This window comes from Gopherus flavomarginatus, chromosome 1, assembly GCF_025201925.1.
Source record: "Gopherus flavomarginatus isolate rGopFla2 chromosome 1, rGopFla2.mat.asm, whole genome shotgun sequence".
In the NCBI taxonomy this organism is placed as follows: domain Eukaryota; kingdom Metazoa; phylum Chordata; order Testudines; family Testudinidae; genus Gopherus; species Gopherus flavomarginatus.
Window position 1 is genome coordinate 230349812 of NC_066617.1, and position 26156 is coordinate 230375967.

General features: G+C 41.9%; 2 protein-coding genes across 17 annotated transcripts in view; one reads left to right on the forward strand and one right to left on the reverse strand.

The window, feature by feature from the left end:
* Positions 1-18127, forward strand: part of LOC127056671 (uncharacterized) — a 50966-nt gene extending 32839 nt beyond the window's left edge. Inside the window, exon 3 of the mRNA XM_050964820.1 lies at positions 17927-18127. Coding sequence (XP_050820777.1) covers positions 17927-17996 — 70 coding nt within the window. The 3' untranslated portion in view covers positions 17997-18127. The remainder of the gene's footprint in view (positions 1-17926) is intronic.
* The window catches only part of REPS2 (RALBP1 associated Eps domain containing 2), a 155165-nt gene that overhangs the window by 58465 nt on the left and 70544 nt on the right, over positions 1-26156 (reverse strand). For 15 of the 16 annotated variants that reach the window (XM_050963807.1, XM_050963797.1, XM_050963816.1 and 12 more), the window contains 6 exons: positions 22976-23039; positions 21103-21245; positions 15967-16061; positions 2960-3037; positions 1434-1500; positions 375-449 (listed from right to left, as the gene is read on the reverse strand). In XM_050963807.1, coding sequence (XP_050819764.1) covers positions 375-449; positions 1434-1500; positions 2960-3037; positions 15967-16061; positions 21103-21245; positions 22976-23039 — 522 coding nt within the window. The remainder of the gene's footprint in view (positions 1-374; positions 450-1433; positions 1501-2959; positions 3038-15966; positions 16062-21102; positions 21246-22975; positions 23040-26156) is intronic. The other variant, XM_050963728.1, reaches the window with a different exon arrangement.

Genomic DNA, 26156 nt, shown 5'->3' on the forward strand with positions numbered 1-26156 from the left:
TTATTACCAACTTTTACCAATCTTGTGTGCAGAAAAAAATGGAACTTTACAATATGCTATATTACAAAATGTCCTTTGTGCTTAAGAAATTAATCAGAAGAAAAGTACAGTAGGTGAACCTTTTTGACAAGTTCAAATCCTAATTCGGATTAAATTTGCAAATAATGGTCATTAACTCATGGGATGGATAATTTATTATTAAAAATTATTACTAGAGTAAAAGGAACGTTACCAATAAAATGAAACAAAACAAAACAACAAATTTAGGCTTATTTTGGTAAGAAAATTGTTTGGCTGACAAGTTCTTTAAAAAAAGCATTTTTTGTTAAAAGACATGAAAATTAATGTCAGCTGCTAAAATTTTCTCCTCTTACCTGTTTTGACAGACAAGTGTTGAGATGGTTTAAAATCCTTTGGTATTGTTTTGGCAGTAGTGCTTATATTCAGAGCTTAATTGAAAATAAACAGAAAGTTATTTTAAATTAATTATGTACTTGAAAACAAAACAGTCCATAGCTCTCAACTTTGATTAAAGCCCTATTAATAATACTTCTTATATGCTGAAAAGAAAGGTACACGTTAGGTAAATTATTCTTAAATCGAAACATTTCAAAAACAAAAAGCAGAAACAAAACATTTTAATTTTTCCCCCTGAAACCATTAGGCAAATTCGCAAAAAGGTTCAGTGCCTCAAAAATGACTTTTGGCAAATTTACTATTCGACAAAAAAAATCATCCAATTCTATCTGGGAGTTCTCCTTCCAGGCAGCACCCTGATGGAATATTCCCTTTTCTTTTGACATCCCATTTATAGTAATAACTTGAAGAATAAGACCAAGTGTGCCTTCCATGCCTGCAACTGTGCTTTGGCTAAGAAAAAGAGGTAGCTTTCCATAGTCATATATAAAACAATTTGCAAATATGTATAAAGCAAAACTTCGGCCTTATGGGACAATTACATACCTAAAGGCTTTCTATGTTATCTAAGTATGTCAGCTACAGAGAGTGAGGCAGATCTGAGGCAGGCCAAAAAGAAATCATCACTGGACATTTTATTACCTTTAACGTTCAGATCCTGCATTCTTTACTTAAGCAAAATTCTTGTTGACGTCTTAGGCAAAAAGTATATTATTAGGCCCATTTGGAACAGCATACATTTAGAAGGTGTATTTTGGTTTTAAAGTTTATGCAAATATGAGGGGTTCATTTTAAAATAACAGTCCATCAATTTGTTTTTCTTCAGCTCTGTTGCTGTCAGTAAGTCCTCTCTTTGGTTACTGTTACAAGCCTTTCTTTCAGATTTGCATTAATGCATAACTGACTCAGAAGCTAGATTTGCACAGATTCTGTTAGCAAAGGGAATTTTATAAAGCGCCTATTTACATCTAAAACCTAATGAATGAAGAAAAAGACAAGACACTTTGCTCTCATACCTTGATTGTCATCACTATTTGCATCTTGTGTCAGGGCAGATTTATCAGGCATCTCCTCAACCGATGTCTTCTCACAGAAGAAAAAAAGACTAATTTATTATACAGATTGCTATATCAAATATGCACAAACACTTCCATAGTCAAATGCTTAAGCACATGGACTAACAGAAATACAGCCCCATATTCTCTCCTGCACCAGATACACTTGAAGTGGGGAGGGCCATTATGAAGACAATTATAGCCTCCTGCTTTTCAAGCTTCCTCATTTTGCAGTCTTGACATTAGAAAGAGCAGCCTGGGGCAGTTATAACTTGCAACAGCTGGCTATAGTGCCAAAGGGGCTGTAAGCCAGCTGAGAATTCTCATAGTGGAGCAGAGTTCTGCTCTGTCCCCTTCTTTCTGATGATGTGCCCCCTGTGCTAGGAGCGGGGAGCCAGCTCTGTCAGCTTTACACTAGTTGAAAATTTCTCTCCACCAGAAACAGTACAACCATCAGAATAGCCCCTTTAGTCAAAGTTGGGGCCAGACTTCTCTGTGTTCTATGCCTCTTGTGCTTGAGGAAGTCTTCCTGATGCGTTAACTGACCTCTGGCCTACTCTTTCCTCTCCCTGAATACTTTTGAAGTGGGGAAAGTTGGGGTCCATAGGGCACAACTTCAGGTCTCCGTGGCAAAGACCAGGAACTTCAACCCAGATCTGACAAATGAGGCTAACTTCTTTGATTACAGTAATAATCCATAATGTGGGCATTTGCTACTCCTATAATCTCTGTAAGTTCCCTCATCAAAAAGGGAGCTTTTCTGTTACTTGTCTCAGTAAGAGCAGTACCTGGGATTCAGTGGGCAAAGCAATGCCAGAACTGGGTTCAGGTTAGTACAGCCAAAATTCTTTACATGCTTACTGATGCTGTTATTAACAGCCTGCCCCATGAGACCAGGCTTCAATCCATTAAGCCCATAATGGTGGGTACAGAAGTGTAGACTGAATTCATGGTTAGGAATTAGAGATCTATTATATGAAGTAGTATGTGGGTTTTTTGCAGCACAGTTCCTGTAGATTTCAGGGGGAGTAACGTTCAAACCCATTGTGGATGTGCTTTGAAAAAATATGGACAAATGTCAATCTCTATATTAACCATGATTGTCTATGTCAGGGGTCGGCAACTTTCTGGAAGTGGTGTGCCGAGTCTTCATTTATTCACTCTAATCTAAGGTTTCGCGTGCCAGTAATACATTTTAACATTTTTAGAAGGTCTCTTTCTATAAGTCTATAATATATAACTAAACTATTGTTGTATGTAAAGTAAATAAGGTTTTTAAACTGTTTAAGAAGCTTCATTTAAAACTAAACTAAAATGCAGAGCTCCCTGGACCAGTGGCCAGGACCTGGGCAGTGTGAGTGCCACTGAAAATCAGCTTGCATGCCGCCTTCGGCACCCATGCCATAGGTTGCCTACCCCTGGTCTATGTGCACTAGAAAGTAATATAGTCACAATAATATGCTAGAATTAAAAAAATGGTCACTGACTGGCTCAACAATGGAGGTCGCCACATCAAAGAGAATCAACGGTTCTGAGTTGGTTGGATCTTCACAGACAGTTTCAAGCTGTTTTTTTTTTTTTTTTTTTTTTTTTTTTTTTTTTTTTTTACAAAGGTGAAAACATTGGGGAGGAAAAGAAAAACATCTATTTTTATTAACAGTTCAATAGCTTCAGTTTTCATCATCATCAAAATCTACCATGAATTTCAGATTTATGTTGGGATGCATGAGACAAATGTTTCAAGAACCTAAATATCCAACCATAGTGGCCTAGCTGCAATGTACTAGTGGCCCAGATTCCAGACTGGCTTTTCCCCACCTTCTGAGTTAAGGAAACAAAGATCAGAGGAAGAGGCTAAGGGCCTGAAACAAAGCCCACTGAAGTGAATGGAAACACTTCTGTTGATTTAAATGGACTTTGGGTCAGGTGCTGTTTCAAGGAGGGGCTTAAAGCGACTGCTGGTAGTTTCATCGACCTCATGAGAAATCTTCTGTCTTGTCTCCCAAGCTATTTGTTGCAAGGAAGTATGCACTGGTGTCAGGGCTGGTGCACAGATGTTTCGCACCCTAGGCGAAACTTCCACCTTGCGCCCTTCCCTGTCCCCAAGTCCCCGCCCTGAGGCGCGCCCCCTGCAGCAGCTCGCCCCCTCTGCCCTGAGGCGTCAGCTCCCCACCCTCCATGCTGAGGTGCCCCCCGGCCCCAGCTCACCCCTGCTCCGCCTCCACCCTGAGCACACCATCGCTGCTTCACTTCTCCCGCCTTCCAGGCTTGCGGCGCCTAAGCTGATTGGCACCACAATCCTGGGAGGCAGGAGAAGTGAAGCAGCTTACCCCTGCGTTGCCTCCTCCCCGAGCATGCCATCGCTGCTTCACTTCTCCTGCCTCCCAGGCTTGCGGCACCAATCAGCGCCACCCTTACTTGCTGCAGGCGACCCTCCCCACACTCCCCTGCCCCACCTCCCTCAGACTAAATGCCAGCGGTGACGGGGACGGCCGAAAATCCCGCCGCCGCAGACACTGCTGAAGAAAATGCTGCCCCCCAAATCCTAGTGCCCTAGGCGACCGCCTAGGTCACTAAATGGTTGCACCGGTCCTGACTGGTGTGTGTGTGGAGGAGGGGGGGGTAGAAAGTATGTAAGAGGAAAACATAGGAGACCAGAATGAAAGCACCAAGGGTCTCAGAATACTAAAGGGAGAGAAAATATGGGCAGATAGTACTTAATGTTAAAAAGGAAAATGAATTGATACTTTACAAAACATACCAGAATGATTAATTGATATTTCAAGATTATTAAGAATCTCTGCTTTTGAAAAAGCCTATTATCCACATGACCCATCTCTTATCATAACCCTCTTCATACATAAATCCAAGAAATCATTTCTGTTGTACTCTATTTCAGCAATTACAAATAAGGATGCTCTTTAAATTACCTGAATTTATAACGGATGGAAAGGCAAGAAAACATATAATTGATTGCATTGGTAAAAAACATGTTCAGTCGCTTGTGATCACATGTATGAATAGCTGAGCCACAAATTAAATTATGAAAGTGAATCACTGCACTCCCAGGAGACAAAGCTGAATTACTCCCTTTCTGAATCGTATTTACACAGTATATTATTTTTCAAAATAAAAAATCAGTTAGGAAAAAATCTGAACACTTCAGTCAAAATCATTTCGGGTCTGTTTTGAGGCAAGGTTTTACAAGTCATTAATCATGCATAATTGGGCACATCTAACCTCAGAGAGCACTGCCTACACACCAGCTCAGCACAAATACTGTAAATCCCAGATTGGGAGGAGTAGATATAGACTAGAAGAAAAAAGTTGAGTCTGCTGACTGTCAAACAGTCTAATCAGCTGCACTATGGTCAGGTGACATTATCCTATCTCACCCAATGGCTATACCTCCAAACATTCAATTTTTTTTTAATTAACTAGTTAATAGAGAAAAAGTGTTTCTTGGCATGTTTTCAGGGAGCACTGGACACCCTCACCCAGACATCAGAGGACTGAGGAAGAGAGAAGCAGAATACTCAGCTCCTCATGAATGTAGGTTCTTGCTACCAAACAAACAGTTCATATGTTGGGAAAGTGGCGCTTTTTGGTGGTTGCGGGGAGCAGGAAGTTTTACAGGGCAAGACAGAGCCTAGTGAGTTACAGGCGGGTGATCAAAAGCTTAACCTGAAAATTAAATTAAAAATTAATTTACAATATGGCATTTTGAAAGTCTTCTGCTGTGTCCCCCACAGCTAACAATTGTCCAGTGGAGGATTTCATCTCACCACCAGATAACAGATATTTTATTACTACTATTCTACTCCTAGTATTACTGCTGTGATGCTGGCAGACCCAGTCAGATCACAGCCCAGGCCAATAGACTTATGTATTAGTATTGCTCAAAATGAGTGTAAATGTAAGAGTGTATTCAGGTGTTTGAACTTCATGAAAATTAGCGGCATGTTACTTGTATTGTTTTCATTCATTTGTTCCTGTTATATTGTAATAGCAAACATTTACATTGTGTATACCCCATAACTAAATAGCCCAACAAAGAAATCTTGTGAAATGCCAATGAAGGATTTAAACAGAAAATCTTAATTTCAAAGCAAGTGACCATTATGTATGATCGTTCCTCTCTGCCATGTACATTGGCCAAACTGGACAGTCTCTACACAAATAAATGGACACAAATCACAACACTCAAAAACCAGTAGGAGAACACTTCAACCTCTCTGGTCACTCAGTAACAGACTTAAAGGTGGCAATTTTGCAACAGAAAAGCTTCAAAAACAGACTCCAACGAGAAACTGCTGAACTTGAATTAATATGCAAACTAGATACCATCAATTTAGGCTTGAATAGAGACTGGGAATGGCTGAGCCATTACACACATTGAATCTCTTTCCCCATGTTAAGTATCCTCACACCTTCTTGTCAAACTGTCTGAAATGGGCCATCTTGATTAACACTACAAAAGTTTTTTCTCTTAATTAATTAACCTCTTAGAGTTGGTATGGCAATTCCCACCTTTTCATGTTCTCTGCATGTGTATATATATCTCCTTACTATATGTTCCATTCTATGTATCTGATGAAGCGGGCTGTAGCCCACGAAAGCTTATACTAAAATAAATGTGTTAGTCTCTAAGGTGCCACAAGTACTCCTGTTCTTCATGTGGGTAGAGACTGAAGGGTATGGTTGTGTTTATTTTAAATAAAATGTGGTTTACAGGGTGCTTATGCATAGGGAAGCATGCTGTGGCTCACCGGCCTAGCAACTTTCTGGAGAAGGCCACGGGGAGGGGTGTGAGCTCGGCATGTGGACTGGAGCACTATGAGCATGTGATAAACAAACCCATATATGGGTTTAACTCTGATTGGTTAAGGTTCATGTTATGTAAGTTGCTATAAAACTTGTTATATAAGCACCATGTGCTATAAAGTAGCGAGGGGAGGGGCTCCTTGCTGGAGGGACTCTGCCTGATTCTTTGTACCAGGGGTCTCTTGGTGCACATGTTGAATAAAGCTTTATTGAATTGAATCGCATTGGATCGAAGTCCCATGATTTCTACCCAGCATCAGACTCACTGGGAACCACCAAATCCCAACAAGACACTGTCAGCTTGCTTTTGGAGCTAAGAAACTACAAATATGGACTCATGGAAAGATCCTTCCTCTCTGGACTGTTTGGACTTTTACAGGGACATGTACCAGATGCAAAGCAGAGATCCCCAGAGACAATCTGGGTAACCTGAAAAGACTTTTGGGAGACTGGCAGTTTATTACATCACTGCCACCATTTGGAATTACAAACAGTGACTCACCTGTTATATTTTACCTGCTTTTACCTCTCAATAACTCATTTCCTTTTCTTAGCTAATAAACCTACAGTTAGTTTACTATAGAATTGACTGCCAGCATTGCCTTTGGTGTAAGCTCTTGAGTACCAACTGATCTGGGGTAACTGACTGATCACTTGGGATTGACAGCAACTTGATGTGGTGTGATTTTTTGGTTTAAGTGACCATTTTATCACAAAGTCCAGATGGCGACTACATGGTAGAGTGATTCAGGAGTTCACATTTGTATTGACTTGGTGAAATCTAGTTATAGAACATACCACCAGGTTAGGGTATCTCATCTGCCCTGTTTTCTGACAGTCTGCCCTGAGATAGGCACTCAGGGTTGTGAGTCACTGCAGACAGCAAGACGACTACTGCTTCTACTATAGTAGGAATTACTAAAAACATGCGATTTCATTGTACAGCAAATCTACTTCTTATAGGTTTACTCTTTTGTGTAAACATTCAAATCCACAAACATAAATGTCACTTCCTGTGCATCATCTTAATTGGCTTATGGAATTTTATTGGGTCAGGTTACTAGGATAATATTTTTAATATTAGGAAATTTAAGAAGAATGTGAAAGGAGAAATCCTGAACTTTCTGAAGTATAAAATGAATTTCTGTTTATGTCCCAGCATTTACATTAGCAGGGAGCAAATTTCATCACCACTCCATGGAAATAGGAGAAGTTGCTTTGGACATCTGGGTAATAATCTGTGAAGCTAATAACTTAAAAAATAATCATCTCACAGAAATGAAGGTGGATCCTGTAATCAAAGAATTATATGAGCTAGAGCTGTGTGTGTGTGTGTGTGTGTTAAAATGTGGCAGCTGGAAGATATAGGGACAAACAGGGGACCTGCCCACTGACAAAACTGGTGCATCAGAACAGCCAAATCATCAGTCTAGTCTGGTAGCCTGCCTCCTACTGCAACCAGCATCACAGTAATACATAATATGCCTAATTGTGCAATGCTCTGTTGTGAAAGGAAGCTTCTCCTAACCCCAGCTGCTGACTAGCTTTATACCCTGAAGCATAAGGGCTGATAACTTTCCTCTTGTTATTCTAGCTAGTTTAATTGCAGTATTGGCCTTCATAGAAATCTAATCTTTTCTTTTTATGTGGACACTTAGTAAGCTATTTGCAGCAGCAAGTTCCAAATGATCCTGGATGATAAAAGTACTGTAGAGTAAGGCCTCATCCAAAGCTCACTGAAGTCAGTGCAAAGACTCCCATTGACTTCAGTGGGATTGGATGAAGCATTACGCCCTCCTAGAAATATAACAGGCCTACTTAGGGTGACCAGATGCCCAGGTTTTAACAGGACAGTCCTGTTTTTTGGGACTTTTTCTTATATAGGCGCCAATTATCCCCCACCACCTGTCCTGTTTTTTCACAGTTGCTATCTGGTCACTACACCTACTGTAACTATAAGCACCCAGTATGATCTGAATAAAGTGTGTGCATATTAAACACAGTCCAAACTTACAATAAAACAAACTGCAGAAAGGGGGTAAGTTAAACATAAAGGCACAAACTGTTTCCTCAAGTTTGGCTGTTGCTACAGTTTTTCCTTGCATGACCTCCCCCGTCCCAGCCTCTACTTCCCTCTACTTCAGAGGGAGACACTCAAATCCCTCTTATATCCTGTCTGGAATTAAAGACATCCATCTGCTAGCAGAAGCCAGCAGTAGTTACATCTTCATATAGGGTTCTAGCACCTGAGTTTAGGGGGAGTTTAGCATAATTCAGCATTCCTGTGCAATGCCTCAGAAAGTGACACCCTGTTGCTCACAGATATTATATACATTTTGAAAAAAATATTGCAAGATCATTTGCATCTTCAAAAAGCACTATAAAAACATTAATCCTCAACATCCCTGTGTGGCAGGGAAGTAGTAGTATCCTCAGATTATAAACACGGAGACTAAGGGCATGTCTACACTGGCAGAGTTACAGTGCCACTCAGAGAGCACTGAAGGGAAACGGCTGTTATGTGTTCACGCTGTCAGCTGACTGCACAATAGCGGCACTTGCAGCACTATTTGGAGCACTGCACTCTGGGGGCAGCTATCCCACAGAGCGTATCTTCCTCTTCTGTTGCTAAGAGTTGTGGAAAGGTGGAGGGGGTCGCAGGGCATCCTGGGTCCTGTCCCAATGCCCCATGATGCACTGTTTGGCATCCCAGCAATCCCTGTGCTTCCGTCTGCATTTGGCACCATCTGCATGCTCTGCCTCTTTGTTCTGCAGGAATGGATTCCGCACTGTTGACCAATATGCTGCTCGCTCTCACTAACATGTCCTGAGTGGCAGTGGAGTTATTCCTTAAACTATAAAGGCAAGAGGAGTGCAACATTGATCTCGCCATGTGTAGTAGCTACGACACAAGACTGCTTGTGGCATTCACGGAGGTGCTGATCACAGTGGAACGCTGCTTTGGGGGTTGGGAAACAAGCACTTAGTGGTGGGATCACATCGTCATGCACATCTGGGATGATGAGCGGTGGCTGCAGAATTTTCGAAGGAGGAAAGCCACATTCATGGGACTGTGTGATGTGCTCGCCCCAGCCCTGCGGCACAAGGGCACAAGAATGAGAGCTGCCCTGCTGTTGGAGCAGTGTGTGGTGATTGCACTGTGGAAGCTGGCTACTCCAGACTGCTACCGATCGGTCACTAACCAGTTTGGAGTGGGAAAGTCGACTGTTGGACTCATGTTGACAGAAGTGTGCAGGGCCATTAATTGCATCCTGCTCCAAAAGACCATGACTCTGGGCAACATGTGTGACATTGTGGATGGCTTTGCACAAATGGGCTTCTATAACTGTGAAGGGGTGATAGATAGCATGCATATTCCAATTCTGGCACCAGACTACCTAGCCACTGAGTACATTAATCGGAAGAGGGATTTCTCTATGGTTCCCAAGGCGCTATTGGATCACCATGGGCATTTCACAGACATTAACGCAGGCTGGTCCGGAAAGGTGCATGACGCACGCATCTTTCGGAACATTGACCTGTTCAGGAAGCTGAAAGCAGGGACTTTCTTCCTGGACCAGAAGACCACTGTAGGGGAAGTCAAAATGCCCATTGTGTTTGTGGGAGACCCTGCCTACCCTTTAATGCCGTGACTTATGAATCCATATATTGGGCACATTGACAGCAGGAAGGAGCGGTTCAACAACAGGCTGAGTAAGTGCAGAATGAGTGTTAAGTGTGCTTTTGGCCGTTTAAAAGCCTGCTGGAGCTGCCTACGTGGAAGGTTGGACCTGGCCAATGACAATATTCCTATGCTTATAACCGTGTGCTATATGCTCCATAATATTTGTGAAGGGAAGGGTGAAAGCTTCACTCACGGCTGGACCACTGAGGCTTAGTGCCTGGAGGCTGAATTTGAACAGCCAGAGACCAGGGCTGTTAGAGGGACGCAGTGCGGGGCCATAAGGATCAGGGATGCCTTGAGGCAGCAATTTGAAGCTGAAAGCCACTAATATTTGTTGCTATGCTCGGGAGTGCAGTGCTTGTAATGCTAGGAGGTGATTGAGATTGGTGCAGGTGATGCACTATGAAGGTTTAAAAAAACTGCCTGTTGCTTTGCAGGGCCCTGTTTGCTTTCAGTTAATGGAATAAACATTGCTTTCAAACCAACACAATTCTTTTATTAAAAAACAACCACCAGAGGAGAGAGACAAACAAAAAACACACATCAGCACTGTGGGGGATGGGAGAAGGGAGGGTCCCAGGAGGAAGTGGGGTCTTGAGACGGTTAAAGATTTATGTCCAAGTATCATATGCAACCTTGTCCTTTGGAGTACAGTGCAGTGGTACTGTACTTTAGCAGGGCTAAACTGCAGAGGGACGGGTGTTGAGTGCAGTGGTACAGGGAGTCTGCAGTGCTGGACTGTGACGGGGTAGGAGTGGAATGCAGTGGGTACTGACTGGAGACAGGAGGCTGATAAGAGTGTGTTGGTGGTGTCTGGGGGGGTGCATGGGAAAGAGTTTTGCGACAGCAGCTGCAGGCCAGGTTGGGCACAGAGCTGCTCTGTTTGCAGTGCTAGCAGCACTTGGAGCTGTCCACTTGGAGCTCCATAACATTTAAGAACCGCTCCATGGCTTCCTTCTGGCACACTACGTTCTCCTTTCGGTCCCTATTCTTGCTATCTTGCCACTCCTTCAATTCTTATTTTTCGGCCCCTGAGTGCATCATGGCATCACGCAGAAAGTCCTCTTTAGTTCTTCTTGGCCACTTTCTAATTCTGTGTGGCTGGTCAGCTGGCAATAACAAAGAGGGAGGCTGGGCTCCCAAGGTGATATCCGTGAAGCTAAAATGCAACATTTTACAGAAGCGGTATTGTTTGCAACACACTGACCACTGATTCAGTGATTTAAAACACAGCCACTATTCACACATCTGTCACTACCTGGCTGACCCCAGGCAAGCACACATGAGCCACAAGACCCCCAAAATAGTGAGTAATCGCAGGGGCTGGGGAAATCAGTGTCCCAGGACTGTACTGTACACAGGGCATGTGGCTCTTGGGGAGAGCCAGCACTGCAGGGGGGGCTGATAATCATTCCCATCCCCACATTTTCCACAGGCTGTGTTCATTATGGACGATATCTCGCTGCTGCAGGTGAGCAGGGAATCAAAGGAGGATCTTCTCCAAGACTGCGGCTTCTGCCTTGGCCCTTATGTGGCTCGCCAGTGACGGCAGAGTGGTGTGGGAAAGTTACCTTTAATGAGGCAAGAAACAAAGCAGCTCTGCCAAAGAACCTATAGCAGCGGATTGCCTAGTATATCTCCATGAGAGTTTCCTGGAGATCTCTGAGGCAGATTCCCGTGAAGTGAGGGAATCAATAAACACCCTGTTCTGCTGCTCAAATTAGGCATGTGGTGGTACACGCATCACACAGACACAAGCCTTCTTTCTGCAACCCTCCTGCACCCAACAACTTGCTTCAGTGATTCCCAAAATCAAAGCCACTAACCAGGGGCCTCCTCTCCTGTTTGTGCTTCGCCAAGCTCTGACAGCTGTGACTGGCTACCTCCTCCAGAGTGGAGAAGAGCTCCTGGCTGCATGCATCTTTGACGTCTGAGTCATCATCTGCCTCTGGGTCCTCCTCCCCCTCCACATCCTCGTCCAAGATTTCCTCCTCCTGGCTCAGTCCACTCTCAACTGGGTCACAAGCCACCAAAGTATCCACAGGGGCCTGTGGTGGGGTCACCGCTGAGTATTGCGTCCAGCTCTTTGTAGAACTGGCAGCTCTTGGGCACAACACCGGAATGACCATTTGCATCCCGTGCCTTGTGGTAGGCGTTCCGCAGCTCCTTCACTATAACCCTGCAGTGTGTCTCGGTCATGGCCCCTTTTCTGTCATGCATCATGAAATCTGTCTGTAAGTATCTTAATTCCTATGGCTGGAGCGTAGCTGGGACCGAATAGCCTCCTCTCCCCAAATGCTGATGAGGTCCAGCAGCTCAGCACTGCTCCAAGCAGGGGATCGCCCGATGTATGAAGCGGGTGGGTCACTGGAAAGATGTGCTGAGACCACTGCACGTGTTACTGAGCAAACAGGAAAGGGACTTCCAAAATTCCCATGGAATTTAAGGGGTGTGGTTCACAGTTCGTCACCTGAGGGCAGGGCAGTAGAGTTCAAACCAATGACCAGAGAGGCAAGAACAGGCATTGTGGGACATGTCCCAGAGCCAGTCACAGCGCTGTAATCAACCAGAGTGCCTACACTGGCACCACAGCACTGTACCCCCGACGCAGAAAGCTGTACGTCTCTCACCAGGGTGTTTTTTGTTTTTTTTTTTAAATACAGTGCTGCAACTGTGCAGTTTCTGCGCACTAAGGGACTTGACAGTGTGAACACCTTGGGAGTTACAGCACAGAAAGCTGCTTTACTGTGCAGAAACTTGCCTGTAGACAAGGCATGAGGTACAAGAAGTTGAACTGCCTGAGGGCACATAGGAATTAAGCGGCAGGACCAAAAAAAGAGCTCAGAAGTTCCTAACTCCAGCTGCTGTGCTTATTTCTTTAGGCCATACTGTTTCATTTCTCATCTGAGCAAAACCAGAGATGATGGGAGCAAAGAACAGTCACACACACACACAATTGGTCACAAAAATTATAATTGTCTAGATAAATCTATAAAGATCAATCAGGAAAAATCATATATAATACTTTAGTAAATAAAAGCAAAGACAAAAATACTCTATGGCAAAGAAAACTGTAAATAAGAAGATAAGAATGGCCGTACTGGGTCAGACCAAAGGTCCATCGAGCCCAGTATCCTGTCTACCTACAGTGGCCAATGCCAGGTGCCCCAGAGGGAGTAACCTAACAGGCAATGATCAAGTGATCTCTCTCCTACCATCCATCTCCACCCTCTGACAAACAGAGGCCAGAGACACCATTCCTTATCCATCCTGGCTAATGGCCATTGATGGACTTAACCACCATGAATTTATCCAGTTCTCTTATAAATCCTATTATAGTCCTAGCCTTCACAACCTCCTTAGGCAAGGAGTTCCACAGGTTGACTGTGCGCTGTGTGAAGAAGAACTTCCTTTTATTTGTTTTAAACCTGCTGCCCATTAATTTCATTTGGTGGCCTTAGTTCTTACATTATGGGAACAAGTAAATAACTTTTCCTTATTCACTTTCTCCACACCACTCATGATTTTATATACATCTATCATATCCCCCCTCAGTCTCCTCTTTTGCAAGCTGAAAAGTCCTAGCCTGTTTAATCTCTCTTCATATGGGACCTGTTCCAAACACCTAATCATTTTAGTTGCCCTTCTCTGAACCTTTTCTAATGCCAGTATATATTTTTTGAGATGAGGAGACCACATCTGTACGCAGTATTCAAGATGTGGGCATACCATGGATTTATATAAGGGCAATAAGATATTAATGTATTGAGCTGATACAATATTGATATGCAGTTAATATTTTATTAAACTCTGGTAGTGGAGCTGGATGTATATGATCAAGTATGTGTTTTCAGCATGACTTCTGCTTAAGCTGCAAATTAATAAACATATATGCTAATAAGTCAAACTCTCAAGGGACTGATTAGTTTTCCATCACTAGAACACAGTGAAAAAGTTCTAATGAAGTGTTGGCCTGTGGCAGAATCTGGCACCCCACTGTTAATCAACCTCAAAGCATGTGAACATATTAATAGGACCAGAAATCTGTGCTTCAGTAAAAGACCTGCCTGCACTTCTAAAATAAAAGCACCATTTTCAAAAGCCAATAGTAGTGCTAATCTGAATCAAGCTGATGTACCCAGAACATTGCCCTGTGAGAAGAAAGGGCACTGGTAAGATCATACATAAATAGTCCCACGAAATAAACACAATGGTCACACCATGAAAGTGAGAATAAAACTCAGCAATATTATGAAACATTGCCTATTGCCTGGTGGTGACACTGCACAGTCATATTTGATGAGAGAAGAGCTGTATTTTGACCATGGAGTTTTCCCTATAACAAGTGGGAGGATGAAGTGATTGGAGAATAGCCTTACACCAGCGCTGGGGCTAAGCTGGTAGAATGTACCATTATTCTTTAATTTGGATGCAGAGTTTGAAGAGGCTTCCACAACAGCAATGCATGCCAATCTTCAGAGGCCTAACAATTCTGAGCTATAGCCCTGTCCACAAATTTTCACTTGATTCACTACCCTAACAAGCTAAGACCTTCAAAAGGCACAGTTACAAACTCTGAATTGACATATCCAGGTGCAATGGGTTGGCAATGACCATGAGGCAGGTAAGATTATTCCAGGTTTTAGGCCTTTAACCCTCTCAAGTTTACAAATGTCATGAGACCACTTACTTTTCTAAAGTCCCTCTGACTGAACTAACTTAACTCAGTTATTTGGCCTGTACTTATATTGATATAAAACACCATTCTCTTTTTAGGCGGTCCATCAGGCCAGGATTAGTCCAAGGCTGGGTCCTGAACCTAGGGAGGTGCCATGGTCATTCACAAGTTAGATGTGCTTATCCACTACTGGTACCTAGGTAAACTGTGGCATCATGACCGGCGGCAGAGGCAGATAGCATGGGCTGGGGTGCAGCGGCCTACCACCTCTCAGCCAACTGGGTGGTGATATCTCCACTGCTAGCACTAGCAGGACTATGTATGAAATCTATTTCAAAGGGAAGCCAGAAGGAACTAGGGACTGCGATTTTTGGAAGCACTCAGTACCCAGCAGCTCCCATTGCTCTCTTGTTCTCCATGAGAGCTGCTGGGTGCTGAGAAATTTTGAATCGCTGCTTGCGTCATTTAGATACCTGAATAGGGGTTGAGAGTTTTTAAAAATCTGTCCACTGGAGTGGAAAAGGGGAGAGCATCAATTAGCCGCTGTTCCAGGTCACACCAGAGGCCAAAAACTTAACCAGGGGAAGGAGGAATGAAGATGCAGCACATTCTTACTTAGACCTGTAGACCCAAACTCTTCTGGGGTAACAAGCAGTCACCAGAGATGGGGGGGAGGGAGGGCAAGGCCAGAACAGCTGAGAAAGGTACATTGTATTCCCTTTCAATGGGATTTCTGGGGACAAGATGGGACTTGGAGCTCTGAAAAAGGAAAAACGCATCTTTGAGGAGTGTGCTGATAAGGTGACAAGAGTCTGGAAGGAGATCCTGACAAGAATGAAGTTTCTCCCTGACAAAGCCCAACATTTCGGCCAATCCAATCCCCAACAGCATTAATATGCCTCAGTCTATCCGGATTCCTCCGATCAATTACCTTCCACAGTAACACAGACCTTCTTTCCCATTGTTTGCTCCAACCTGAGCAAGGCAGGAGCTTGACAGGAAAAGAATATTCAACTTTCTCCCAGCATTTGACCCACAGACTCCCAACTTGTCTGTCATAGCATAGAGTTCTTAGGAGGAGGATGTAGACTCTGCCACTCATGCACACATGTTGAAAGGAGGCCAGTCTACCCTCTACAGTCACTGAATGAATTGCTGAGAGAGGAACAGTAAGATGGAAAAAAGGCAAGCTTAAAAACAGATAGCCCACTTGAAAATTCCACAGATATGTATGATGTATTAATTGCTAGGTGGTCTACTAATGTAAATTCCTTAACTTAACTATAGTCCTAGGGTAATTTTCTTACCTCAGTTCGATTAAAGTCCCTGGTCTGTTGACTGACTGGCAATGACTCAGAATAAGAATCCAATAATGCACAGTCACGTTTAGGCTTAAGGGAAGCTGGAGGGAAAGCAAAGATACATGTCTTTTTTTGATAATACGTATATTTTACATGTATTAGATTATTATTTCTCCTCCTCACCTCTTCATACTTGATCTGGATAACAAGGGATCTAGAGTCAATATAGTAGGCGTAACAGATTACAGACTGGAGTGCTAGAACTATAAAACCTTTTGACAGGCCTGCAACTTCCTGTCTGTGTTATCTAGAAATGGAAAATGTATTAGAACCAACACTATGCAATATAACTAAATGTCAGTGAAAAGCACAAAGACTAATCACAGCACTTGCTTCAGTCTGTACCATCTTTAATAGTTTTCAGTCAGGTAAATACTGGGAGCAGGAGAAACAACCCTGTAATTTGTTAAGGTAACATTTGCAACACCCATGTTTTTGTTCTATATACATGGACCCTTTTGCTAACATTTCTCAGGGATTAGTCCCTCTAAATCATTAAACATCTTGGTAGCTAGAAAACCTATTTTTCTTAAGATTAAAATGTTGAGCAGCAGAATAACCAATTCACAATCCAGTTTCTAGTTTCTGATTAGCATCTGGTCCCTCCAAACAAATTAAGCTTTTACAAATCTGTATTAATTTAAAACACAGTTAGGTTACTAGACAGGGCAATCAGCTTTAGGGTTTTTTATTTTAATTCAAGAAAAGCTTTCAAAGCAAAACACTGTGGGCCAAATTCTTAAGAGTTACCCCAGCACAGAATTTAGACCTGAACTTGTAGTTCATAAAACAAGCCATATAAGTAGCAAAATCAATTCATCCTTAAATGCTTCTTTTGAAAGTCACTTTTTTATTTTAAATGTTAACATTTTGATTAAATGCAAAAAATTTTGCTTGAGCCTTATGAATAAAGGACTCAGTCTACCTCATACTGGACTTAATACAACAGGCTAATGAGAAGTGCTACCAAACAGACTTACGTTTCTAAATGGCCAAGCAAAACCTTGATTTCATAGACATTAAACTATGGTATAGGACTTCTCCCATAAAAAATGTTTCATACCAAGTTGTCATAAATTCTAGTGTTGTACTTGGAAGTGAGTATAAAAAGAGTCCATTACATATATGGGGAAGCACACCATACTACTTTATTTTATATGCACCTTCCAAAAATTGTTGGTTCAGAAGCCTGTACTGTATGTGATTCACTGTGCAAGGGTTTTTTTCAAATACACACTTCTCCTTTCGAATACTCCATCTTTATTTGTGAATCTTGTCTAAGCAGAGCTGTAAGTATTAGCTAAATGTTAAATCCCTCAACCACTCTGCCAAAATCGCTGCTAGAATTAATGGTTAGCCGTTGAAAAGCTTTGCTGCTTAAAAGAAACAAAAACAGAGCTCATTTAGGAAGACAGAAGGCTACAGTGCAAACAGGAGAGCTCAGAACAAAAGCTAGGTGCAAATAAGAGGAAAAAATATATGGGAAAAAAAAATCTCCCAGACAACTTTCTGCCCTACTTTTTAAAACGTAACGTTTGGAGTTATATGAGTGGGCCTACATGGCAGATGGCTACAGAGGCATGCTGATTTCAGTTATTATTAATTGTATGTATTATAGTACTGCCTGGAAGCTAGCACCACATTGTTCTAGGCACTGTACAAATATGTAATAATGGGGCAGTCCCTGCCTCAAAGAGTTTACAATCTAAATATAAGACTATAGACATCAGGTGGCTACAACAAGCAGATAAGGAAGCACAAGGACACAGTGAGACACCATCGGCCAGGACAGTAGGCAGCCATTATCATCTGCCTTTGTTTCTCCTCATGTATTTTTTTTTAATTAAAATTAAGGTATTAGAAGTACCAAACTGACATAATGAAAACTGATGTCCTCTATCAACAGATCAGATATTAAATGGACAGCAATAATGCAAGCTTCCCCGTACCATCCTGCCAACGTGCCTCAACTCTGACCTGGAGGAAACACTTCAAAGGATGGAGGAACACAGACACTCACTATCCGTGCTCATTCAGTCCTTGCTCTGTGCCCAAACTGCCAGTAAAAGCTGCTAACTAGTGCAAACTGCGGTGATGAATTTTCTTTTTAATATTCAGAGGGGTAGCCGTGTTAGTCTGGATCTGTAAAAGCAGCAAAGAATCCTGTGGCACCTTATAGACTAACAGACGTTTTGGAGCATGAACTTTCGTGGGTGAATACCCACTTCTTCAGATGGTTCTTCTTTAGCCTTTTCCCTTTAAGCATAACTAAACTTTAAACTGCCCGTTAGCACTGCTGCCTGTTGCATCTGAAGAAGTGGGTATTCACCCACGAAAGCTCATGCTCCAAAACGTCTCTTAGTCTATAAGGTGCCACAGGATTCTTTGCTGCTTTTTAATATTGGTACCTGTCTTCTAGCCAGGAATGAGACAGAGACAACCAAACTCGCCTCATGTAGGTCACCGGACTACTCTCAGGCCAGGTCTACACCACAGACCTACCGCGGTATAATCACCCCCCTGAGCAACATAGTTATACCGACCTAACTGCTGACATAGCTACCACTATGCAGGGAGGTGGATTAACTACGCCGACAGGAGACGCTCTCCTGTCAGCATAGGAGTGTCTTCACTAAAGTGCTACAGTGGAAAGGTGCAGCTGAAGACAAACCCTCGGTCACTAGAAGCACAAACTAGATTCTAGCTAGTTACCTAGACATGTCAGATGTTGCATTCCAGTATCGTTTTCCTGAGCTATCCATTCCCAGTTGTCCTTTCTAGAGAAGTCCCAAACAATGTAATATGGACAAAACCATTAGTCTCCACTGAAATTTTCTACTGAAATGATTCTAAAACTCTACACTTGTACAGAAAATTGTACTAACTCTAGAGGATTTTGGTTTTTTTAAACTATCCTATCTCTTGTAAGGGTATGCAATTACCTATTAAATTCTATGAGATGGCTTTAAAAGCCTAGAGAAAGGTTCTTATTATCTATTAAAAACTACAGTACTTGTTGGTAAGTTTTTTTTTAAATATTAGTTAGTAGGATGACAAACGTTCTGCAATAGCTAGAAACAAATCTGTTTGCAATTTAGCCTTTTGTTCTCAAATTTGCAGGGGAAATGCCTTTAGTTAATAAAAGCGTGGTGGATATTTATGAACAGCTGGATGCAATTCAAGTATTTGGTTTTAATTCAAGACATTAGGAGGAGGCCAAGAGAAAAACTGAAGACATGGAGATGAGGAAGGCTAGCTTAGACAACACACAACCTGATTCACGCCAAGTGAGAGGTTCATAGCGTGGTCAGAGAAATGCCCTATTACTACTACTAATTCTCTCTATTACAATAGCACCCAGAGGCCATAATCATGACATGCTCAAGGTTCTACAGTGAAAGGCACTGCATAGAAAGACAAGATCCCTGTCTCAACCATCTTACAGTCTAATTTAAAATGAGACTAGAAATGAGCATAACAAACAGGAAGGAGATCTTGAGGGAGGGAAGATGGAAGTGATAGTGATAAGGACACACAATTATGCAAACTAATAGTATGAACACCTTGAAGGTTGATGTTTCATAAATAGTTTATACCCTCGGATATGAAGATGGTGGATTGCAGAGAACAGGAATCTGACAGAAATTACTTCAATGAATTAATACATGGGGAACATTTAATATTTTAACTACAACTTGATTTGTTCTTTTCCTCTCCCTTTAAAGTACCAGCAAATTTAATGGAAATTTTATTAGCTCTCATATATTATCTCTTAGCACTGTAACTATTATCAGCAATTAATCCTCTTCATCCTAGAAAGCTGTGCACATTTTTTAATTGAAGGGTATGCACTTCAGTGTTAATATGAAAATTGACAACACATGTTAATCTCTCTCAAATGCACCTCAGTTATGAGGTACATCACACATTGTAGACTCATTTATCCCAATAACACACAAACTGGTGAAATCTCACTGTTAATAGTAAAATATTAACAGTAGGAATGGCAGATCAGGAAAATGAGTTACAGAAAAAAGTGAGCTCTGCTAAAATCAGTAATCCTATACAGCATTCAAGATAAGCTGTAAAGCAGGTCAGTAATATTCCATTGTTTCAAATGTGCCTCCAAGAGTCATTAGAGCAAGACAACACAAGCTAAAAGTCACCTACTTCATATGTAAAGGCTTGTGACATCCAGATTTGCCACAGATAACCATCTGCCACTCCTGGCTATGCCTCATGTTAGTAGAATCTAGACAGTAGAATTCTAGTAGACACTAGTATTTCAATCGAGCATGGAGACAGCCTGTAGGGAACAGAGACTTTGGAGGGACAGGGGTCCCCTCAAGTTCCCTCCAGACCCCACTTCGGATCCTCGTACTGTCTTTCTCTCCCTACAGCATATGTCTAAGGGGTTCTTGGAGCAAACAAACAAAAAATGAAAAGTCCTCTCCCCTCTCTCTTCCCTTAATGGGGGAGAGGAGAGCATAGAAAATTGAAAAGCAGCAAGGGTGACCTGGAACTTAGGCAGCCTTCCTGGGTCAGCCCTTAGAACTCAATCTACAGAAGGCCCACCTTCAGCCCCTCCTCATGGGGTGTGCTGCTCTGAGGCTGGGCTGTGCAGCTTCAGGAGAGAGGAGGCTTATTGCTGTCTCCCGCTGGGCAGGCCTGTCCCAGCTGTCTGGGATGGGGCAATTTTCTCCCTGTTCATGTCCCCTGCCCTCTTTCCTGTGGCAGGTTTTCCCTTTTGAACATCCTCGCCCCGCTCCAGGCCTTGCAGGGGATCCTTGTTGGTGCTGACAAGGCCCAGAGTAGCTTATTGGTCCCCTCTTTGTCAGTGTGCAGGTGTGCTCCTTCACAGAGACATGCTGCCGCTGCTGATTTTTTTTTTTTTTTTTTTAGTAATTTTTTTTGGTTCTTCTTTAGCCTTTTCCCTTTAAGCATAACTAAAAATCAATGTTTTATCAAGCTACATTGAGAGGTACTACTCAGCTTCTAGCTAAATCTTTGTCTCTCACTAAAAAAGGCTGTTCTGGATGAATGAGGAGTTTCTGAAATGGTACAGGACTATCACAGCCTCACCTGGTTGAAGGTAATCAGGCAGTAAGGTCTCCGGCAGCATATCTGGCAATGGATAACCATTCTTCCTAGCAACAATGAGGTGAAATGCAGCACAGAATTCTGGCAGCGTCAGTGCTCCATCACAGTCTACATCGCTCAGCTCCCTGTGAACATGGTATTCACACATGTCCTGAACCATTGCAGGAAAGAAACATATACATACACACACACACAGAGTATATTCTTTATGTAAAAAGATAACAATTCCCAAGTGGGCTTTTTTTTTTTTTTTTTAAATACTGTTTATTTTTTTAAACATTTCCCTTTGAGAAGTGGAACAATCTGACTTTCCAATACTAAGATGATTTTATATGGGGGAAAAAGTGCTTTCTCTTTATGCCACATCATGCAATATTTTCTATCTGGTATTTCAAAAACTGAAATTTGTCTAGAAAATACATTTGAGTACCCAAATTCAATCTCTCTTTCCGAAATGGTGTTGACAACTGTTTGGTTGGTCTATGCTAGCACTTAAACCCTATTCAGTACTGTTTCAGGCAGACCCATAAATGCAAACAGTTTTCAGAAAGTGTTTAATTACCAAGTGTAGACCGGCCTTATGAGCTGCACAGCTGGATTAACTAATGCTGGTGACAGTTTGGACTGTCTGTTTTAAACTGCCCGTTAGCACTGCTGCCTGTTTAGTTTTACTTTAAGCATGAAACAATAGCAGAGGATTTCAGAAGCACACGAACACAGATTCCAAGACTACACCTCTGGAAAATATTAGAATTCATTTAGTATTAATGGCTAAAATAGAGCAATAGTTACTTCATCACTGACTGAAAGTGAAGGGGCAATGTTTCAAGCAGTCAAGGTTACAGTGAAGATTGAAATGCTCCTCAATTTTAGCAAAGGAGTTTCTGCCTGATAAGTTATATCATGCAAGATTTCAAATTGCTCCTAGAAAGGCACATTTTCTTTTGTAATGCTACACAGAGCACAATTAACATATGTAACAAATAAAATGTTTTTGGTTATCATAGTGGGTTAAGCAGTTTTTCTTAAATAATCTTTAAATTAAATTCCAGTGCTCATTTTTCCCCAGAGAATGTTTCTTTAGCCTTTTTCCCCCCCATGATTCACAGCTAGCTTTGAAAATATTCCAGGCAAATTCTCTGAACCCAACAGATGTTTGGGCTCTTGCAAGCTTTTCTTAAAATCTATCTCCATAAAAATATATAGCTATAGTGAAATAAAAGTTCCCTTTATCAGCATTTTTGGTGAATGTTTAGAACAGATTGTTCCTCATATCAAGATAGGATGATGATACAAGAACCATTATGTTTATGGAAATATAATAAGATCCTTATAAATTGTATTGTATACAAGTGCCATCTGCAATGGTCCGTGAACAAACTCATTAAAAACAAGAGTGCTGGCTCATTAATAAAAGCACTGGTGAATTATGCAGATGTACTTATTAAAAATTAGGTATTAATTAGGCCTCATCTGACAAATCACAGCCAGAAACATAAAGCTACCTGAACACATCTAAAATATTCCAAATGTGTTTTTCTTCTAAACCATTTCATGAACTATGTCTTTTCATTGAGCTAATGATGTTTCTTATAATATTCTTAAGAACGGCTATCATCTATATTGCTATTCAAATATCTGCAGTTCTATTGAGTGAAAGAGTAGCTCTAAAAAGATAACAAGCATGCCAGGAAGATCAACACGCACCCCGCTGCTTGGACCTGAAAGTGATTTTGATGATAAGAGCAATAATTATAATTACTCTAAAGACACTTTTTTAATCTAACAAGAACTCTTGAGCTAAAATGTCTTTTAAAACAAGCATCCATATTCTGGGTTACACTACAGTACTCACCATACGTGAGAAAGTTCTGGGATGGGAAGCTTGGATTTTGTGAAGAAATTCTTAGCCACAGAACCTGTCAAGAACAGTGAAACAGGCATTTGATAGGTTTCAGAGGGGTAGCCATGTTGGTCTGTATCAGCAAAAACAATGAGGAATCCTTGTGGCACCTTAGAGACTAACAAATTTATTTGGGCATAAGCCCAGATAAATTTGTTAGTCTCTAAGGTGCCACAAGGATTGCTAGGCATTTGATATTCATCTTCCAATCTGATTTTGCTTGTTTTTCTATAAAGCTGCAACAGCATCAGCAGCTTGTTATTTCACATTCAACAGACACTCTGATTGCTTGGCCACTTGTCTCTTGGTGAGTCACTGACATGGGACAGGCCAAGCAGAGCGGTTGACCTCATTTCTCTACTACTTCTCTCCACGTGGGAAAAATATTAATGGATGAAAACATGCCTCAATATTACTATTATCATCATCAGTATGCCATTATGACTACAAAGAAAGGAAAACGGAGATAAATGGCTTCTTTTCCAGAGAAAAGGATGCTTCTAATCACATGCCAAGTATGTGGCAGCAAATGGCACTGCACTGTCTATGCTACTCCCACAGTGACTTCCTCTGCTTTCAGGCCTGCTGTGGCCCTACCATCATGAAAGAAAAACTAAAGCAAGGATGGCCAACCTGTGGCTCCGGAGCCGCATGTGGATCTTCAGAGGTTAATATGCAGCTCCTTGCACAGGCGCTGACTCTGGGGATGGAGTTACAGATGCCAACTTTCTAATATGCTGGGGGGTGCTCATTGCTCAACCCCCTGCTCTGCCCCCGGCCCTGCCCCCATTCCACCCCTCCCCCAAGGCCCCTGCCCCCAACCCTGCCATGCTCTCATTCCTCTCCTTCCCCCACCGAGCCTCCTGCACATGCAAAACAGCTGATTGCAGCAGGCAGGAGGTGCTGGAGGGCTGCTGACGTATTACTGTGGCTCTTTAGCAATGTACATTGGTACATTCTGGCTCCTTCTCTGGCTCAGGGTGGCCACCCCTGAACTTAGAGGAACTAACTAAGCATCCTGCTACAGTCTTCACTACCAGTTGTGAACATCCTCTGTAGCCCTCCCATAATAAGCAATCTGATTTCCTTCCCAGCCAACCAACCCCTGCTTAGCCCTCTGCAGTGATAAGAAGCTCACTACACATCCAGCTGCCAAACACTGTCTCACGCAAATAGGCTACAGGGGTGGCAAATGACTGCACCTTTGCACATTTTACTTCACCTAAGCCTGCAAAAGGTAAGGCCAACCCCGTCAGAGCCATTATATACAGATCTATAATCCTGCCTCCCACTGCAGTTAATAGTAACTCTGGATGTGCATGAAATGCAATGTCTGGCCCTATGAGGCTCTCGGAATAGATAGACAAACATCTTGCATATTCTAAAGAGTGCACTCTGTTATACACAAAGTTTACTATATGCAGCTTCATTGGAAATCCACTATGTGTTGAACTTCCATTTTCTTTTTCCTCCTACTAGGAAGATCAGTTGGAGAAGTTTTAACCAAGGGGAAAAAACTGATGAAGTGCTAATTTCTGCCAAGATCAAGCAATTATTTTAAAACTTTTGTCTGAGGTCAGAATTCCTGAATCCCAAAGTGTTGGATTGCAATAATATAACCTCAGAGGACATAGTCAAAATGCCTGTAGTTAAAATCTGTGGCTTTTCCTTGCCAGACTAACTCTCAGTACCTAGAATAATTCCTCTCATAAGAAGTCTGGTCTGAGTGAAAATCTGATTTTTAAGATCAGTTACAATACTGTTACCATGTGTGTGCTAGGCAGGGTTTACATTTAACTGCTTAAGGGCCAACAACTCAATCCTACAGAGTGCTGAGCATCCTGAAATGATCATGTAGAACAGTTAAACAGATAATTAACTTTAAGCACCTAAACAGTCCCATTGACTTTAAAAGGAAAGTAGTTAAGTACATGCTTGTGTTTTTATGGATCAGGCCAGAGCTTGGCACTTTGCAGGACTGAGACCTAAATGCTGTCATAGAATCATAGAATATCAGGGTTGGAAAGGATCTCAGGAGGTTATCTAAGTCCAACCCTGCTCAAAGCAGGACCAATCCCCAACTAAATCATCCCAGAAATCTGTCTTCAGATTCAAACCATTTATTTTAACTTCCCTTTGAATTTTTAAAGTGTGTTTCTATTCTGAAAAATTAGTATGCGAAACTCATACATTCTTCCTCAAAAGATCTACTCCCAGTGTGTGTTCAGAATCATATCTATTCATTTTAGTGACAAATATTCATTTCTTTTATTTTTTTATTCCTTTTAGCCCTGCAGCCACCACAGCTGAGAGAAACAGCTGGACTCTAGTCCTCCTTGTGCAACATCAAAAGGTTTTCTTTTTGTTGATAAATTCCAATCAATGACACTTGTATAAACTGTCTGAAGACAATGGGGTTGCAAAGTTGTAAGTGAGGACAGCATTTGGCCTGCAGAACATTTATTTCTGATGATGACACACAAGAAAGAATTAACCCAGCTTGGCTCTCAGATCCCAGATCGAGTTTGCAGGGATGGCAGTTAAGAGAAAATATTTTACCTGTTAACAGAGAGCATGTGGTATTAAAATACACATTTAACCTGTACCCCATTTTGGAGTCATCTTTAAAAGTAGAACCACGCTTTACATAATTTTTAAAAATTCCTCAAAGAAACTATTTGTTACCCACAGTATTATTTTAATGCTTTAATTCAGTGGGTCACAGGAAGGTGGTAGATGGGTTGCAGGCCTAGGGTTGTAGGCCCTGGGGAAGAGAAAGAGGATTTGGAGGGTGAGGTGTTTGAGTATGTGGCGTTGTGACCTGGTGCGCTGGGTTTAGAGTTGCGGTGTTGGGTGCTGGATGCAAGTAGTTGCTGCCCCCTCAGTGGGGTAACGAGGAGGCAGCAGAGGAGAAGGACGACACTGGTCTACATTTTTGGGTGTCCCCATGAATTTGAATCCTGTGTGGGTAGCAAAAAAGAGACAAAATGCAGTGGGTAGGTTGGTAACTTTTTTTTAGAAGTTGTTACTTTAAAAAAATTTTTTTTAAAAATCAACCTTGTCTGGGGCACAAACCTGATCTAAAGATAATTCAAGAAGCTTTCCCTTATCTACTGTACTTTGCTTTAATTTT